The sequence below is a fragment of the Bombina bombina genome, chromosome 4 (assembly GCF_027579735.1).
Source record: "Bombina bombina isolate aBomBom1 chromosome 4, aBomBom1.pri, whole genome shotgun sequence".
NCBI classification, from domain to species: domain Eukaryota; kingdom Metazoa; phylum Chordata; class Amphibia; order Anura; family Bombinatoridae; genus Bombina; species Bombina bombina.
In genome coordinates, this window is record NC_069502.1 from 191,650,757 (window position 1) to 191,670,931 (window position 20,175).

At 36.4% G+C, this 20,175-nt stretch overlaps 1 protein-coding gene across 2 annotated transcripts in view; it reads left to right on the forward strand.

Moving 5' to 3' along the window:
• PXDN (peroxidasin) overlaps positions 1-13,556 on the forward strand; it is a 315,380-nt gene extending 301,824 nt beyond the window's left edge. For both annotated transcript variants that reach the window (XM_053709731.1, XM_053709732.1), the window contains 4 exons: positions 844-949; positions 3,121-3,241; positions 9,222-9,335; positions 10,214-13,556. In XM_053709731.1, the coding sequence (XP_053565706.1) occupies positions 844-949; positions 3,121-3,241; positions 9,222-9,335; positions 10,214-10,330 (458 nt within the window). In that variant the 3' untranslated portion in view covers positions 10,331-13,556. The remainder of the gene's footprint in view (positions 1-843; positions 950-3,120; positions 3,242-9,221; positions 9,336-10,213) is intronic.
• The last annotated feature ends 6,619 nt before the right edge of the window (positions 13,557-20,175 follow it).

The window sequence follows — 20,175 nt, forward strand, 5'->3', positions numbered from 1 at the left end:
AGTCTCTACAGACTGCCCCCTTATTTCAGTTTTTTTGACAGACTTGCATTTTAGCAAATCAGTGCTGACTCATAGGTAACACCACAGGTGTGAGCACAATGTTATCTATATGACACACATGAACTAATGCCCTCTAGTTGTGAAAACAGTCAAATGCATTCAGATAAGAGGCGGCCTTCAAGGGCTTATACATTAACATATGAGGCTACCTAGGTTTAGCTTTCAACTAATAATATCAAGAGAACAAATTTGGTTATAAAAGTAAATTGGAACGTTGTTTAATATTACATGCCCTATCTGAATCATGAAAGTTTAATTTTGACTAGACTGTCCCTTTAACATAATTCACTTATGGCATGCGTTTCAAGTGATGGGACTATATTTAGTTTTTTTCCACTCTCCATCCGTTGTTGCAGGAAGACTAATTTTCAACCTACGAATAAAAGGATGACGTAGCAGAATCCTCAGTGCTTGCGTCCCAGCATGCACCAGGGGAAAATCTGTTACATCTCAAAACTCTAGCACATTTATTTCTAACTATGGTCATATCAAAGTATTACATGAGTGGTAAGGACTAACTATAAATATATCACCCTATGGGCCAGCCATTGCCACACACTTCTTGCTTATTGCACTCATATGTACAATGCTTATCTAATCAAAATGAAAGGTTTAAATGTCTATCACCTTCCTGCAGTAAAATCCTCATCTATTACTCAGATGTTTATGTATTGTATATTAAGAAATATTGGTGCTTATTTATGTAGTAATGACATAGCATTTTACACTTACCACGCTAAGCAAAATTTGTGTCACAATTAAGAATGTGTTCTTTGGTTTTAGATTGTAGAACAAGAGGGCAGTTTAGTGTCCTCTCAAATCAATTCAGAGGAAAGCGTTCTGTAGAACATAGCTACAAGGAGGAAAAGCCATCTGATACCATAGCTAGGTAAGAAACATTAAACACCTATCTTAAGCACTGACATGAAACAGATCCGTATTAGAGTTTGTTAAATTTGTTTACATATTAAGGGCTAGATTACGAGTGGCGAGCTAACTGTTGCACACGAGCGATAAGGAGTATATTTCGGCTCTTTGCAAGTGTCAGAAGTAGCGCACATATTAAGAATTGATAGTAAATGCGTTCGCTTGAGTGCAATTAAATTTAACATGCATTAGGTTAGCGCAACTTCAGAGCTCTGGTTAACTGTTACGCAAGACAAAAAAAAGTTACAAAAAAAACAGCACAAAACCATGTGACCGTACAGTTTTTACAGACATATATATATATATATATATATACACATATAAACACATAAATACATATGTATACATATGCAGACACACACACATATATATATATATAAAAGTGCAATGGATCCCTTGTTTAACTATATATGTACTGTAAATATTTCACATTCCAATGTTCTTCACACAGGGGAATATGTTCTATGTTTTTTTATAGATATTAAATATACCTGTATATATATATATATATATATATATATATATCTTTATCTATCTATCTATCTATCTATCTATCTATCTATCTATCTATCTATCTATCTATCTATCTATCCATCTATATATATATATATATATATATATATATATATATATATATATATATATATATATATATATATATATATACACTGTATATATAGGTATACATTTTCCCCCTAAAAAACATCATGTATATATATATATCTATATATCTATATATATATATATATATATATATATATATATATATATATATATATATATATATATATATATATATATATATATATATACTAAGATGCTAAGGCAGAGCATCAACAGTGAATCCCTCTTATGAACAGATTACAAGTGGTGTGCTATTTAGTTTTTTCGCTCATGGGCAAACACTGCTGGAAGTAAACTTATAATGCGAGTGAGTTAGTTGACAGTAAATTGTAAAGTGCAAGTGAAAAACAACACGCACTAACTTCAGGACTTCGGGTATTGCAATCATGTTAAATTCTTCTCCCCATAGACTTTATTGGAACACACTTTAAAGAAAAAAACTAACACATCGCTCGCGTGCTAACTCAACACTGTGCTACACCTACAGCAATAAACCCGAAGGTAATTTCATTCACCCAGGGTGCATTCATGGTATAGATAATAGTAAAGAAATGGGATTCACTTGACAGGATTTCCAAAGTTACAATTTAATGTAACGTTTCAGGGTGTTACCCCCTGAAACGTTACATTAAATGGTAACTTTGGAAATCCTGGCGAGTGCATCCCATTTCTTTACTATCATATATATATAACCCACAGAAAAACTGGCACTCTCTAGCAAGCATTCAGTAATATTTGAAAGCAAAACTGTGAGAGTGAGTAGCATTTGGTGCCAAACGGTTTAAGCCCAGGACCACGTCAAGGTCTCTCCCTTCCTGGGACTTTAAATTGCAGCAGCCACACAATGCAATGGTTTCAAATAAACATACTGAGAATCACAACGGTATCACAGGTCTTTATCATTTTTCTAAACACATACAAAACACAGAAATGGCTGCAGTATCAGACCGGACTGGGTACACATCCTAAGTCACTGTAAAACGCACAGACCTGAATACTTACAGTCATCTGTACAGTTTCCAGCAACTCAGGCAGTTAACCTCCGACTGGCCTGGTAATAATAGGTAAAATTACTTAGTGTCTATGGGAAAGGTAATTTGGTCTCTGATTGGTTATGCTGCCCACCAACTCAAACTTCAAAAACTCTTGCAGTGATGAGCAAAGCAGAAACAAGCTTCAAGTTTGGTGCTAAATTTTTTTATTTATGTTGAATTTTTTAAAAAAATGCAGGTATATATTTATATTACAATTTTTTAAATGAATTGCTTTTATATTTATTGTTTGCTGTCCTTTTTAATTCTGCAATTGAAAATGGTCTTTGACATTGAATTAATTTCGAATTTAGCTTAATTTGATCAGAAAATAGTTGAAACCAAAACATTGTTTAATGGCCTTATCGTGTCTAAATATGCTTGGACAAAAGGTATAAATGACATTATAGCTAATAGTTAAATTGCTGCTTTCATAATAGGATGATCTTGCTTTTATCTTTTATATTTTTTCTTTCAGCTCATCCAACATTGTGAATACTACTATTACTACTGAAACCACAAAGAATGTTCCAGTGGTTAGTGACTTTAAGGAATTTGTTCTCGATATGCAAAAGACAATCACTAGTCTTAGAAAACAGGTAATAAATGATTATTATTATTATTATACTTTATTTATGAAGCGCCAACATATTCTGCAGCACTGTCCATGGGTACAAATTCATTTAAATAAAACAATTATATTAAACTTGTAAGAAACAGGGCAAAATTTACAAACACATACAGGAGGAATTAAGGGACCTGTTCCTGTGGGGGCTTACAATCTAGAAGAAAATGCAAAGTATATAGGTCTAGATTACAATTGGAGCACTAAAATATTAGCTCAAGTGCAATCAATAGCTCTTCTATTTTAGAATCAAATTACAAGCCTAAAATTGTTTTTTATCCCTCGAGCAGTAGTCTAGGGAAGTGTTCTCAACCGCTGTCTTCAATTACCCCCAACAGGCGAGGTTTTCATTACAGCTGAACTAGAGCTTACAGGTTTAATAATCAGCTGATTGGTGAGAACAAGTTAGTTTTCATGGTTACTGATCAGCTGATCATTTCACCTGTGCTCTAGTTCAGCTATAATGAAAACCTGGCACTGATGATCCCCCCGCCGACTTCACCTTTCCTGATCGAGAGAGCGCATAGACTAGGCCCGCTTAGAGATAGTAACACTCTTTCTAAAGCCAGACCGATTATTTTTAAATTTGTGAATTATCAGGACAAGCTTTTATTTTTGAAACACTATAGAAAAATGAGCCCATTACACATTGACAATAACAAAATCTTGATTTTTCAAGATTTTTCAGCAGAGACTAGCGCTAAAAGAAAAACAATGTCCCCTTTTTTTTCTAGATTTTTAGAAGCAGATTGCAATGTCAGGCTGGTTTATCCGGCCAAACTATTAATTACCAAGGCAGGTAGTTCCTATACAGCAAATAACAGCAAGGAAGCAACCGCGCTGTGTAAAGAACTAGGGATCCAATGATTAGGAAAGGGAAGGATTATTTTTGATTTTTTTTTTCTCTAGTTATTTATAACACCATACGTGTAAAGGATGACTTATGCGGGATGTTCATTAAAGTTAGTTTCATGGGTGTGCTGATGCTTAGAGAAACATGGAATTATGTAGAAGGTTGTCATTTTAATTTACTTTGTTTTATAAATTTGTATGTGGGTATTGTTGCCTTTTCTCTTTTTTTTTTTTGTTTGTTTTTCTCGCTCTCCCTTTTCCTCTCCCTCCCTTCCTGCTCTCCCCTCTTTTCCTGGTGCCTTTGGGGGATTTTTTTTTTTTTTTCCCTTTTTCCTTTTTTCTTTAAATAATTATGTTAACATCTTTTAAATTGGCCTCCTGGAATGTAGGAGGTATAAACTCCCCAATAAAACGCAAAGCAATAATCAAACATTTGGCTAAAACCCAATCAGATATTGTGTTCCTACAAGAGATTCATTTAAAGGCATCTGAAGTTTTGAAATTACAAACCAATTGGGTGGGTGAAGTAGTTGCGGCCCCCTTTAATGCCCGTAAGAGGGGAGTGGCAATTCTATTTAAGAAAAATCTAGATTATGAGATTGACTCCTCTTTCATAGATCCGGAGGGTAGATTTGTTATCTTGGAAATAGCATGTAATAAGGCTCGATACGTGTTATGCAATATTTACAGTCCTAATATTATAGACAGAGAATTTTGGGACAACTTGGTGTTATATCTACAAAAATTTGTTGGACAGAATATTATTATTGCAGGGGACCTCAATTTAATAGCAGACCCCTCTTTAGACAGAGTTAAAAAAATAGGTTGCCCCTTGAGGGATAGGAAGACTCGTATCTTTCAAAAAATATGCTCACAACTGGGCCTAATTGACATCTGGCGGCTGCAGAACCCCGATTCTAGAGCCTACACGTGTATGTCCAAAGGTCAGCAGGCATTATCCAGGATAGATTGTTTTTTGATTGCGGAGTCCTTGATTGGTCTTGATTGGGAAGCTGAGATTGGAGATATAGTGATCTCAGACCATGCGGTAATAACGTTAGAATGCAAATTATCGCGGATAGGCAGTGCAGGGACTCAGTCAATTTTTTTCCCCAGATATTTGATGAACAACCTCCAATTTAATAATTGGCTGATTAACCAGTGGCAAGAATATGTTGGCTTCAACCGAGATTATGTTAATAGACCTGAGGTCTTCTGGGAAGCAGCAAAGGCTGTCTTACGTGGTAAGGTAAAGGCATATCTGTGTAAGTTGAAAAGGAAATCCAGGCAACAGGAAATTCAGCTGTCACGTCAGGTAAAAAACGCGTATAAAACTTATTTAGGTCTGCGCTCATGCGAGCACTGGAGGAGATATATAGCAGCTAAATCTTTGCGAGATGTCTTCATTAAACAGAAGACCAGGGCAGATATACAAAGACAAAAAGCCCTTTATTGTGGTCAAGCGGGTAGGTCTGCTAGATTCGTGGCAAGGCTGATTAAGCCTAGAGGTAGCGGTAAGATAACCTCTATTAGAAAAGATTCCAAGAGATATACCTGCAATACAGATATATCTAGAGTATTTTATGAATTTTTTACCGAGCTATATAGCTCGGAAGAGCAAGGTATAACCATAGGAGATTTTTGGGATAAAATTAAGACTCCTAAAATATCTAAGGAGAGTTTGGCAGAAATTAATGCTCCAATTACAGTTGATGAGATCATAGAGGCTATTGTAGCTGCCAAAACTAATAAAGCAGCTGGTCCTGATTGTCTACCATTGGAACTTTATAGGATTTTACAGACACAAATTGCTCCAACATTGGTGAATTTATTTAATTACTATTTTATTGAGCATAATAAATGCTCTCCTTATTTTGCGGCGGCGGTAATATCTCTAATACCCCAAAAAAATAAGGATCCAGAGTTACCTGGGTCATATAGACCTATATCAGTTCTTAATGCGGACTACAAACTGCTTACATCGATTTTGGCAAAAAGACTAAAACCCTATCTCGGGTTAATAATACATGAGAATCAAGCCGGGTTCATGGCAGGGAGGAATCCGGCCAAAAACACCCGTAAGATCTTGACTCTAATTGATTATTTTTGGAATAAGTTTAGAACGGATAAAGACAGAGCGAAGTTAGACCTCACTCTGCTGACCGTCGACGCGGAAAAGGCGTTCGACCGGGTTTCTTGGAAACATCTGTTTTATTCTTTAGAGCAGTTTGGTATGAGGGGGCATATTCAGGAAGTAGTTCGCATTATTTATTCTGCCCCAAATTCAGCTTTGCTTATCAATGGCGAACTTTCCCAACCGGTAATACTACATAGGGGCACCCGTCAAGGATGCCCCCTATCTCCTCTCCTGTTTAACATCTCATTGGAGCCTCTTGGAATCATACTTCGTCAACGCTTAGAAGGGATTCGAATAGGGGCACAAAAATTAGTATTATTGATGTATGCGGATGATATCCTATTGTGTTTAAGTAATATCAATAAGGATCTCCCGCTTCTTTTGGAACTGGTTAACAGCTTTGGCAGTATATCGGGTTTTAGAATTAACTGGTCCAAATCGGAACTGTTATGGATAAATAAAAAAGATCATATTATCAATCACCCTTTCAAAGAAACAGAGCAGATAACATACTTAGGGCTTACTCTAAATTCAAATCCTTCAGAGTGGTATAACCTGAATTACAATAAATGTTTTTCAGAATGTAAAAAAAAAATGGAAGACTGGATGAAACTGCCTATCTCCTTATCAGCTAGGGCCATGCTTTTAAAAACTATTTTATTTCCCAAAATATTCTACTTCATTCAAAATATACCGCTACCTATCCATAAAAAGGACATAATAAATTATAATAAGGCATGCGCCAAATTTCTATGGCAAGGCTCTAGAGTTCGGATTTCTGTAGCACGCTTGATGAACAAGGTAGAAGCTGCCGGCTTATCACTGCCGAATATATTACTTTACAGCCAGGCAGCTCGGGTTAAGATAGCAGTGGATTGGTTGACAGGACTAGAACAGGTATCCCCAGTAAGCTGGGAAACAGCATTGATTGCTCCCGTACGTTTAGATGCGATATTACATTGCCCAATTACTGCTTTGCCAACACAAATCTTTATGATGGAAACTTTTAAAAACATAATAACTGCCTGGCAAAAGTATTGTGTGGATCTGGGTGCTTCACCCTATGTATCCAAGTATTTACCGATTACAGGGAATCCCAATTTCTCTCCAGGTATCACAGATCAGGTTTTTAGAGACTGGGCAGGCAGAGGGCTCGGATATGTGATACAATTTCTTAATTCGGATCTAGAGATACTTACTTTCAGGGAATTGAGCAATATGTTTGGATTATCGAATAAAGAGTTTTATGCTTACCTACAGTTAAGACATTTTATTCAGGAACTAAAGATAAGCTATTACGGGATAGATTGGTCACTAGGTGAGGCACAAAATAGTATTAATAATTTCCAAAGAGGGGATTATTCTATTGCCCCGTTTTATTCCCTTCTCATGCTTGAGCCTTCCTTAATTCAAATAGAGTACATAGTATCTCTATGGGATAAATCTCTCCCACAAATTGATGCTGAGGCGGTAAAGAACGCCTTTAGGGTAATTCAGAAAAGCTGGGTGTTGACCACTTGGCGAGAAACGCAGATTAAAGTAGCCTTAAAAGTATATTTAACGCCGGCAAAGCTATCTAAATGGTATAATTCAACGATCTCCTGCTCCAGATGTAGTGCAACTAAGGCGGGCATGTTGCACTGTTTCTGGTCATGCCCCAAGATAGCTCAGTTTTGGGCTAGGATAATATATTGGATGAAAGCTACGCTTAAAATACAATATGAGATTTCACCATTAGAATTTTTTTTTTTGGTGAAATCTCATTATACGCCTAGAAACTATAAAATGATTAACCAGATTATATTGGTCGCACGTAATTTAATCTTAAAAACATGGAAGGCCAAGTCTGCCCCAAACAAAATCTTTGAAGAGTGAGTTGACTTCTCAACTTATATTTGAACAATATAATTTACAGAACCCAACAGATACTCAGATTGCTATCTTTATTAAACACTGGAAATTGATTATTACTTCTTTTTCAGTGGAGACTCAAAAGACGTTGGTCAGGCCATTGAAAAACTCCATTTATATTCAATCTCAAGTCCTAGCAGGCCATCTTCCAAGTATTTGGTTGGAGGACAGTGTGGATATGGGATAGACTTGAATCAGTTAGGAGGCTGACACTTCAATACTAAGGAGAGCTGGAGGGAGGGGTGGGGGAGAGAGAGAGAGAGTTTCCTTCCCCTTCTTCCCCTTTTTTTTTTTTTTTTTTTTTTTTTGTGTATGTCTGATTTGGTGTCTTAGAAAATAAATGGGAAAAACTCCAACATTTATGAGCTAGTATCTACAAGCAAAGACTGTATTGTCTATATTTAAGTTAATTATAGGTAATGGGGCCCTGCGTGGCGCAAAAGGTAACATACCTGTATTATTGTATTCTTTTTTCTTGTTTTTTGTATTTTCATTTTGTTGGAAATAAATAATTTTAAAAAAACCAAAAAAAAACCTGACCTGTTGGGGGGAGGACGGCGGTTGAGAAACACTGGTCTAAGGAGTGCTAACATCTGCATGTTAAATAGCGCGGGTGTGCTTCACCTCTCACATAATAGACTTGTATGCGGCACAAAATAAAGCTGATGCTGAATATCGCTCAAGCACTAAGCCAATAGTGCGCAAGTAGACGAGAGCTTCATGCAGTTCTGTACTATACTATAATAATATACTTCAGGTCTCAAAAAGCGCTTTGTTTTACACATCACTAACCACTTGTGATACAAGAATAATAACTCATAGCGTACCCAGTGCTATCCATTACAAATTTATGGTGCGTCAAAAAGTTTGGGCCATTTTAAGATGCTCTGGTTAAACTTTTTAACCATCCACTTGTAATGCTATATTTTATATTCCTCCATTTTTCATTATCTCTCTTCCACTCCATGACGTACACATTTTAAAATGATTCATAATAACTGTGAAACTATATCTGCGTACAATATTCAAGATTATTCTGCTGATTTATTTTCAGATCAAAAAGCTTGAATCTCGCTTGAGCAGCACTGATTGCACTGATGAAACTGGAAAATCATACTCTACAAATGAAAAGTGGAACAAAGATTCTTGTACAAAATGTGAATGCAATGTGAGTCCATTATTCAGATAGAGCATTCCATTTTTCAATGTACTTCTATTATAAAAATTTGCTTCAATCTCTTGGTATGTATGTATCCTTTGTTGAAGAGGATACCTAGGTAGGTTCAAGAGCATGTGTGTGACAAGAGATGCGCAAATGTTTTGCAACATTCGAAAAAATGTAAATAATTTTAACCCATTAGTTTGTTCCGAATTTTGAATGTTTGTACAACAGTCTAACATTCGACTAATGTAATAGTATTTATAATGCTTTCTTTAAATTCAATATTCCAATTATGCAATATTCAAATTGATATATTATTTATCAATTTACTAAATTCCCTACCACATGCACTATTGAACTTCTGAATGGTATTTATTAAATTAAATGTTATATTCAAAATTTCGAATGTGGATATTCAATGTAATTAACATCAGAAAATGAAAGTAACATTCGAAAACCGGAAATTATATCCGATTATCAAATTTTTATTCTTATCAACATTCGATTGTCCTAAACGAATGTCCACAGGACTATTTGTTCTACCAAACGAATTACAATTTCAGCACATTCGCCCATCCCTATGTGTGACTTGCACTATATGGCAGAAGTGTTTGCACGCAATGCTGCCGAGGAAGCAATAAAAGTAACTAAACCTCTTTCTGACCATTTAATTTGCATATTTTCACATTTTTGTTATATCATTGCAACATCTGAGATGCACAAAAATATCTGCTTGTTCATTTACGTAAAATCATTTATAGATGTTTTTCATTTAGTTTGCACAATATATTCAGCAATTTTAAACATTATGAGCGAAAAGAGCATGTTACTTATAATATTCATATGTTTTTCTGTATAATCTTTATCAATGTTTTATCTTACAGGATGGTCGCATGACATGTTATGTGGAATCGTGTCCCCCAGTTGAATGCTTGGCGCCAGAGAAAAAGGAAGGAGTGTGTTGTCCAATCTGCAAACATGATAAAACCCAGAACTCATAACACTGAATTATACTTACGGATATTGACAGCTGCAGTAACAAAAAACAGAGTTTAAAACTGAAATGATAAACTCTGCATCCTAAATCCAAATCAGGCACCATCCTAGTTTTATTTAGTTAAACATAAACACAACGCAGTCTCTTGGAAAGGGAAACATATAAAACAGTGACAGGATATTGAATTTCGTGTCAGCCATATTTTTTTGGTGTATATATGTCTCAGGTTAGAAGAAAAAAAAACTGGTGCTAATACTCATGTTGTATTATTCTGTTAATGAAAAATCAGTACAAGCAAATATAATTTTTTGTATATTATCAATTTGGACTTCCTGGCCTGTATAATGGTCTTAAGCGTCACTTTTTGTTTTCTATATTGAAGTAATCGTGTATATAAAACATGTACCTTTATATTAGTAAGGACATACAGCACAACTCATCATTCTGCCTCTTGAGTATGACCATCGCGTAAGCCCAGATTTTACAAGAATGTCTTCGTTTTATATATTTCTACTTTCTGTTTTGTATTGAAAAACATCTTAAAAATTGTATCAATTACCAAAACAATCTTGTTACTGTCCCAAGCACAGTACTTGCACAGGAAGCATCATAGCTCAACTTCTTTCTTATATTATTTTTAATTTTTTTTTATTTACAAGATCAAATTTCTTTACAAAGTGCATCTTAGTTCAAATCTAATCTATAACACAACACTACGCTTTCCATAATACATATTTCTTATTAAAGCTGACATGCATTTATTTGATAATATTGGTGATTGATATTTTTATGTGTTTTTTTTTTTATTAGCTTGCAATAACCCGGATATTCAGGTTCCTTAGTTATTACCGGTGCAAGCATTGCGTTTAAAATGTAGTGAAGGACAACAGTCATACCTCATTAAACATTAATCTTATGGTGCTCCTTGTAGACAGCGTGTACAGAGTAACCGTTCAAACGAACTCGTTTTGCAGGTTCTTTTTGTCATTTCTGTAATCTGCATGTTAGAGGTATTACATTGATGCACTGTTTGGTATGAACGTATGTATCCTCAGTATGTCGTAATTGGAATGCATTTTAATTGTTTCCAGATTTGTATGCAGGCTGCCCAAGCCAAGCTAGCATATGTGCTGCAGAGAGCTGAATATTTTACATAACACTTGATGTATGATATTTACATTCAGCTGTGATGTAGACAGGACTCAATAGCATATGTTCAGGTATTTAGATTACAGCAACATGCCCTTATACAATGTTGCCTTGAATGGTTGTTCAGCTCCAGTTCTAAAGGGTCATTGCCAGTTCAGAGTTTAAAATAAGGGAGTCCAACCTATTCAAACAATGAGTTGTATTTGATTTTTAGATGGACAGATAGCTAATAGTATTAGTAAACAAAACTGTAAAACCCCACCAAATAATACAGAATAACAGAAAAGTGCATTGTGATTATTTGTAAACAATCCTCAATGAGCAATGCTTGAGGCACATATTTGACACTGGTTTTACTTACATAGGGGACAATACCTGTCTTGCAACATGTACTTGTGCTATTGCACAGATCCAGATACCTGCACATACGGCATCTCACTTGGTTATCAGTTTCCTGCATCTCCATCAGCAGACAGGTGATGTTTTATAACATATGTTGCTAATATAATATGAAATTGATTGGAGAATTAACCCAGGCTCCAACGTAATGAGTATTCATTGGGAAGTAACATAAAATGCTGCATTATACAATTTAGACAATGAGTTGGCCTCCACTTGTTTGAAGGGACATTCTAGATCCTATGGTATTAAGCAGCTTTTTAAAGATGAGTATTTTAAGTATAAGTAACTTACCCTGGTGAAAAGGGTGTCCTTCCTTCTGAGAGGGCTGATGCTGTGTTTAATGCTTCCCATTAACCTCTGAATGGTTGTTCCTGTTTATTACTTTAGTATCGGCCCTGGATTGGCTACAGCACATAATTCATGGGAGTGTGCATTTAGCTTTTTTTTTGAAGGAAAGGAACATTGATGTTCAAAGAGACAGATCTTGATAAATGTGCCCCATTATCTGTGTCCTTTTATATACAATTCTCTGTCCTGAATACACCTACATGTGAAGAGGAATATTCTTTCCTACCAATAAAAATGTGGGAAGCAAGTGAGCATTATCAGGTAGTATACAACTAATTTTACTGTATTAGTTGGCATTTAAAGGGACATGAAACCCCAAATTTTTATATCATGATTCAGATAGAGAATACAATTTTTAAAAAAGTTTCCAATTTACTTCTATTATCAAATTGGCTTTGTTCTCTTGTTAATCTTTATTGAAGAGATATCTAGATTAGTAAGCGTGCAAATGTCTAGAGCACTACATAACAGGAATTAGTGCTCTTGCTAATGTATAACATTGTGGCAAAACTGCTGCCATATAGGGCTGTAGACATGTGCACTCTCCTGAGCTTACTTTCTAGCTTTCAACAAATGATAACAAGAAAACGAAGAAAAGTTGATAATAGAAGTAAATTGGAAAGTTGTTTTAAATTGTATGCTCTATCTGAATCATGAAATAAAAATAATTGGGTTTTATGTCCCTTTAAATATCTTTCACTTAATGTTTTTCAACATAATACTCCTATGCATGATAATGAATACAATGTCCCTTTAAAAAATTCTCTGCAGGAAATATACCTCATTTTGTGGATTTGATTTCCTAATTGCTTACAGAGCAAATCCTTAACACATGGCCTTTTGTCCTGGGGTTGGACAATCCTGATGTAAAGTATACACAATTAATATGCTAATTGGATACTCCATGCTTTTACTTATTGTTCACTTCTAATTCCTATGGGTTTATTGCCACTGACAATGTTTTAATATTACAGTCCCTTACACATAATTCCTTTCCATTAGCTACATATAGATTATATGTACATGCAGTTAGTAGTTTTTTGGAATATTTTAGCCAATGTCTTCACTGTCAGAGAGTTGTGTCGCAAAAATATTTGTTCAAAAACAGGTATTTTCTTTTTTAGCTATTTTTTACACCATACAGTTGTCTTCTTTCTCTACTTTGTGCTTGAAATTCTACAGTTTTGCAAACTGTCCATATTTATTATCAGATCTTAATGTTTCAAAAATGAGTGCCTTTGTCTTTTTTTTTACTGTAAACAGGTATTTTACCAAAGAAAAGTTTGCACTGTGTAATGAATGCTTTTTAAATAAACAGAACATATTTCAAATTGTCGGTTTTTTGTTTTTTTCTGTGGTAAAGATACATCTAGTCACATCCATTATTTCACTAATAACTTGAAAGTAAGATAGAAGAGAAAATGTATCAGTCTGCTAAGTAATAGTACAGAAAAAGTATTGTTGTTTTGCCATGCTGGGTTTGGTCAAAATAGGAAAGAACTATCTAACTGACCTTGTTTCTATTAAATCGTCAAAATTTAGGCCTAGATTTGGAGTTTTGCGTTAGAAGGGGTGCGTTAGCTACGCGTGCTTTTTTTTGGCCGCACCCTTTAAATACCGCTGGTATTTAGAGTTCACAGAAGGGCTGCGTTAGGCTCCAAAAAGGGAGCGTAGAGCATAATTTACCGACACTGCAACTCTAAATACCAGCGGTGCTTACGGACGCGGCCAGCTTCAAAAACGTGCTCGTGCACGATATCCCCATAGGAAACAATGGGTCCGTTTGAGCTGAAAAAAAACCTAACACCTGCAAAAAAGCAGCGTTCAGCTCCTAACGCGGCCCCATTGTTTCCTAAGGGAAACACTTCCTAAGTCTGCACCTAACACCCTAACATGAACCCCGAGTCTAAACACCCCTAACCTTACACTTATTAACCCCTAATCTGCCGACCCCGCTATCGCTGACACCTGCATATTTTTTTAACCCCTAATCTGCCGCTCCGTACACCGCTGCAACCTACATTATAGCTATGCACCCCTAATCTGCGGCCCCTAACACCGCCGACCCCTATATTATATTTATTAACCCCTAATCTGCCTCCCACAACGTCGCTGCCATCTACCTACAATAATTAACCCCTAATCTGCCGACCGGACCTCACCGCTACTATAATAAAGTTATTAACCCCTAATCCGCCTCACTCCCGCCTCAATAACCCTATAATAAATAGTATTAACCCCTAATCTGCCCTCCCTAACATCACCGACACCTAACTTCAAGTATTAACCCCTAATCTGCCGACCGGACCTCACTGCTACTCTATTAAATTTATTAACCCCTAAAGCTAAGTCTAACCCTAACCCTAACAACCCCCTAAATTAAATATAATTTAAATCTAACGAAATAAATTAAATATTATTAAATACATTATTCCTATTTAAAGCTAAATACTTACCTGTAAAATAAACCCTAATATAGCTACAATATAACGAATAATTATATTGTAGCTATTTTAGGATTAATATTTATTTTACAGGCAACTTTGTATTTATTTTAACCAGGTACAATAGCTATTAAATAGTTAATAACTATTTAATAGCTACCTAGTTAAAATAATTACAAAATTACCTGTAAAATAAATCCTAACCTAAGTTACAATTAAACCTAACACTACACTATCAATAAATTAATTAAATAAACTACCTACAATTATCTACAATTAAACCTAACACTACACTATCAATAAATTAATTAAATACAATACCTACAAATAAATACAATTAAATAAACTAACTAAAGTACAAAAAATAAAAAAGAACTAAGTTACAAAAAATAAAAAAATATTTACAAACATTAGAAAAATATTACAACAATTTTAAACTAATTACACCTACTCTAAGCCCCCTAATAAATTAACAAAGCCCCCCAAAATAAAAAAAATGCCCTACCCTATTCTAAAATTAAAATAGAAAAGCTCTTTTACCTTACCAGCCCTGAACAGGGCCCTTTGTGGGGCATGCCCCAAGAAGTTCAGCTCTTTTGCCTGGAAAAAAAAACATACAATACCCCCCCCCAACATTACAACCCACCACCCACATACCCCTAATCTAACCCAAACCCCCCTTAAATAAACCTAACACTAAGCCCCTGAAGATCTTCCTGCCTTATCTTCACCACACCGGGTATCAGCGATCGGTCCAGGCTCCGATGTCTTGATCCAAGCCCAAGCGGGGGGCTGAAGGCGTCCATCCTCTGGCTGAAGTCTTGATCCAAGCGGCGGCTGAAGAAGTCCATCTTCGGGCAGAAGTCTTCATCCTATCCGGGCAGAAGAGGACATCCGGACCGGCAAACATCTTCATCCAAGTGGCATCTTCTATGTTCTTCCATCCGATGACGAGCGGCTCCATCTTGAAGACCTCCGGCGCGGATCCATCCTCTTCTTCCGACGACTAGACGACGAATGAAGGTTCCTTTAAGGGATGTCATCCAAGATGGCGTCCCTCGAATTCCGATTGGCTGATAGGATTCTATCAGCCAATCGGAATTAAGGTAGGAAAATTCTGATTGGCTGATGGAATCAGCCAATCAGATTCAAGTTCAATCCGATTGGCTGATTGGATCAGCCAATCAGATTGAGCTCGCATTCTATTGGCTGATCTGAACAGCCAATAGAATGCACGCTCAATCTGATTGGCTGATCCAATCAGCCAATCGGATTGAACTTGAATCTGATTGGCTGATTCCATCAGCCAATCAGAATTTTCCTACCTTAATTCCGATTGGCTGATAGAATCCTATCAGCCAATCGGAATTCGAGGGACGCCATCTTGGATGACGTCCCTTAAAGGAACCTTCATTCGTCGTCTAGTCATCGGAAGAAGAGGATGGATCCGCGCCGGAGGTCTTCAAGATGGAGCCGCTCGTCATCGGATGGAAGAACATAGAAGATGCCACTTGGATGAAGATGTTTGCCGGTCCGGATGTTCTCTTCTGCCCGGATAGGATGAAGACTTCTGCCCGAAGATGGACTTCTTCAGCCGCCGCTTGGATCAAGACTTCAGCCGGAGGATGGACGCCTTCAGCCCCCCGCTTGGGCTTGGATCAAGACATCGGAGCCTGGACCGATCAATGATACCCGGTGTGGTGAAGATAAGGTAGGAAGATCTTCAGGGGCTTAGTGTTAGGTTTATTTAAGGGGGGTTTGGGTTAGATTAGGGGTATGTGGGTGGTGGGTTGTAATGTTGGGGGGGTATTGTATGTTTTTTTTTCCAGGCAAAAGAGCTGAATTCTTTGGGGCATGCCCCGCAAAAGGCCCTTTTAAGGGCTGGTAAGGTAAAAGAGCTTTTCTATTTTAATTTTAGAATAGGGTAGGGCATTTTTTATTTTGGGGGGCTTTGTTATTTTATTAGGGGGCTTAGAGTAGGTGTAATTAGTTTAAAATTGTTGTAATATTTTTCTAATGTTTGTAAATATTTTTTTATTTTTTGTAACTTAGTTCTTTTTTATTTTTTGTACTTTATTTAGTTTATTTAATTGTATTTATTTGTAGGTATTGTATTTAATTAATTTATTGATAGTGTAGTGTTAGGTTTAATTGTAGATAATTGTAGGTAGTTTATTTAATTCATTTATTGATAGTGTAGTGTTAGGTTTAATTGTAACTTAGGTTAGGATTTATTTTCCAGGTAATTTTGTAATTATTTTAACTAGGTAGCTATTAAATAGTTATTAACTATTTAATAGCTATTGTACCTGGTTAAAATAAATACAAAGTTGCCTGTAAAATAAATATTAATCCTAAAATAGCTACAATATAATTATAATTTATATTGTAGCTATATTAGGATTTATTTTACAGGTAAGTATTTAGATTTAAATAGGATTAATTTATTTAATAAGAGTTAATTTATTTTGTTAGAATAAAATTATATTTAACTTAGGGGGAGTTAGTGTTAGGGTTAGACTTATCTTTAGGGGTTAATAAATTTATTAGAGTAGCGGTGAGGTCCGGTCGGCAGATTAGGGGTTAATACTTGAAGTTAGGTGTCGGTGATGTTAGGGAGGGCAGATTAGGGGTTAATACTATTTATTATAGGGTTATTGAGGCGGGAGTGAGGCGGATTAGGGGTTAATAACTTTATTATAGTAGCGGCGAGGTCCGGTCGGCAGATTAGGGGTTAATAATTGTAGGTAGGTGGAGGCGACGTTGGGGGCGGCAGATTAGGGGTTAATAAATATAATATAGGGGTCGGCGGTGTTAGGGGCAGCAGATTAGGGGTACATAGGGATAATGTAGGTTGCGGCGGTGTGCGGTCGGCAGATTAGGGGTTAAAAAAATTTAATAGAGTGGCAGCGATGTGGGGGGGCCTCGGTTTAGGGGTACATAGGTAGTTTATGGGTGTTAGTGTACTTTAGAGGACAGTAGTTAAGAGCTTTATGAACCGGCATTAGCCCATAAAGCTCTTAACTCCTGACTTTTTTCTGCGGCTGGAGTCTTGTCGTTAGATTTCTAACGCTCACTTCAGCCACGACTCTAAATACCAGCGTTAGAAAGATCCCATTGAAAAGATAGGATACGCAAATGGCGTAGGGGGATCTGCGGTATGGAAAAGTCGTGGCTGCAAAGTGAGCGTTAGACCCTTTAATGACTGACTCTAAATACCAGCGGGCAGTAAAAAACAGCGTTAGGACCCCCTAACGCTGGTTTTGACGGCTACCGCAAAACTCTAAATCTAGGCGTTAGTTTTTTGTTGCATGTTGAAGGCTGTTAATCAAAGGTCAAGTCCAACTAAGTTCCCCCTGGACAGAGAGCAGAAATGTTTCAGTAAACACTGCTTCTGCTTGTGGGAGGAGCCGAAACAGTTTGGTTGGAGGGATAGTGAGATCCTTTAGTAAAGGGCAGTAACACTTCCTACAATACACTAAATGCAAGCCTGGCAGCGGTCGTGTTGTGTGATCATAGTGCTTACATTTCCGTGTGGCTTGCTTTTGAGGTTTGCAAGGGAAATACATGTGTACACACAAGGGAAAATAATCCTTGCAATTAAAGGTGTTTGTAAAACATCATATAGTAGGATAAGCCCAATTACTTTATTTTATACACCAATATTCCATGCTGTCTTTTTATCTATGTTGGTTTCTGTATGTCTTTCAATTTATGGTCAGTAGGCCAGATTATCTGCAGAATGCTGACCAGTGCAAGATAATGTAATTGCTGCAGATTCAACCATACCATTTTCATTCCAATGTTCAAAGTAACCTGTTTTGCTTTTAATATTACTATGCCCTCATGTCTCTTGCTTCCTCTGCCAGTGTTACTTGCTTAACATTTACTTGGTATACGTGTAGATGGTAAAAAAAAATGACACTCAGATGCCTTGTGACCATAATGTTACTTTAAATTACATTATCATAGTTACTGCAGAGTGAGGGCACACACAAACCTTATCAAGATCATGATATCAGATGTATACATTATTGAGCCTTACACATCCTGAGACGGTGGGATTGAGGGTTACATTTTGTGTTAACGATGTTGCTAATTTTGCTACCCTACATGAGTGAAGTCATGCTGCACCACTATATATGACACCAGAATCATTAAGTTCTGAACTATAGTCCGGTTCACACCATTATACATAAGGAACAGTCACAGTTGTATATTTAATGCTTTTATAATTTTATGTACTTACTGCCAATCACACTTCACTACCGTTAGATACAAACACTACCATGTATGAAGACATAGCAATTTGATTGTTTCAGCAGTGTTATGTATCATTGTTTATTGGTAATACAGTTGGCAGGCATAAGGATTCTATTAATCGCCTTAATTGCCCTGAACCATTGCCATACAATTATTCCAGAAGCTATTCTTATAACCCTAGTTGATAACTATGGGAATCCTCATGCACTATTAGATGGCCTCTCTAACACTAGGAGGCGATATAACCCATACAATGCTATAGTTCATTCTCCTCAATCATCTCTAGTTAATTTTCTGACCCTTGTGGACCTTAGTATATTATCAGTTTAAATCCTGAATCGGAATTCCTAATATGGCGATAGAGCCATAACACCCAAAAGGTTTACATAGGGATATAGCCTAAGGAGATTTATGATCATGATTTTTGTTAGATCACAATGATGCCATAATACCATCTTGAAATATTGTAGTTGTAACGGTTGTGATTTCTTATCTGCAGTATACACACCTGTAAAGACCACTGCTTAACTTAGGTCTCCTGGACAATAAAATTGTGGCTCTTCAGAGATAGAAACAGGAGCAGTTTTAAGTTTAAGTTTATACCAGATGCACTTATCATTATTGTACAATAGATATATCCCAATTATACTGTTATATAGATGCATTTCAGACTAAGTCTAATTATATGACCTATCCTATGTACCATAAAATTAAAAAGATCAGAAAAAGTAAGGTTATATACTATAATTGTGTATACTCATAACTGGTGTAGCAATTATGACCAGTGCTAAAGTTCGTTAGGATTGGTAGTGTTACAATCTTAATGCACCCTTAGATCCAAATTGGAAACCCCTAGTTACCGGGAGAATAATAATCTCTCTTTGCCAGGGAGGTATGATACTGCCTTTACTTGCTGGGCGTCACTTGAGGTGATCAACGCTCAAAACATAACTTGTAACCATTCATGCCTTTTTGAATTACAATATTGAAAAATGCCTCGGCGGGCACAATTTCACATACCTCCTTAGCCGTATGCCTTGATCTGACTGCGGGAAACGGATTTACCTTGGTCCGAGTATAAGCAGTTTTTCTCTTGGGAACTCCGGAGCCTTGGCTTTCCTCTCTTTCCTCCGCCTCCTCGATTCTTACCACAGGTCTGTGATCCTCTTGTGCTTCCAGCCAGTGTCTGCAGGCAAAACAGGTGACGAACTCCCAGGGTGTGTGCTTATGAACCAATCCTATT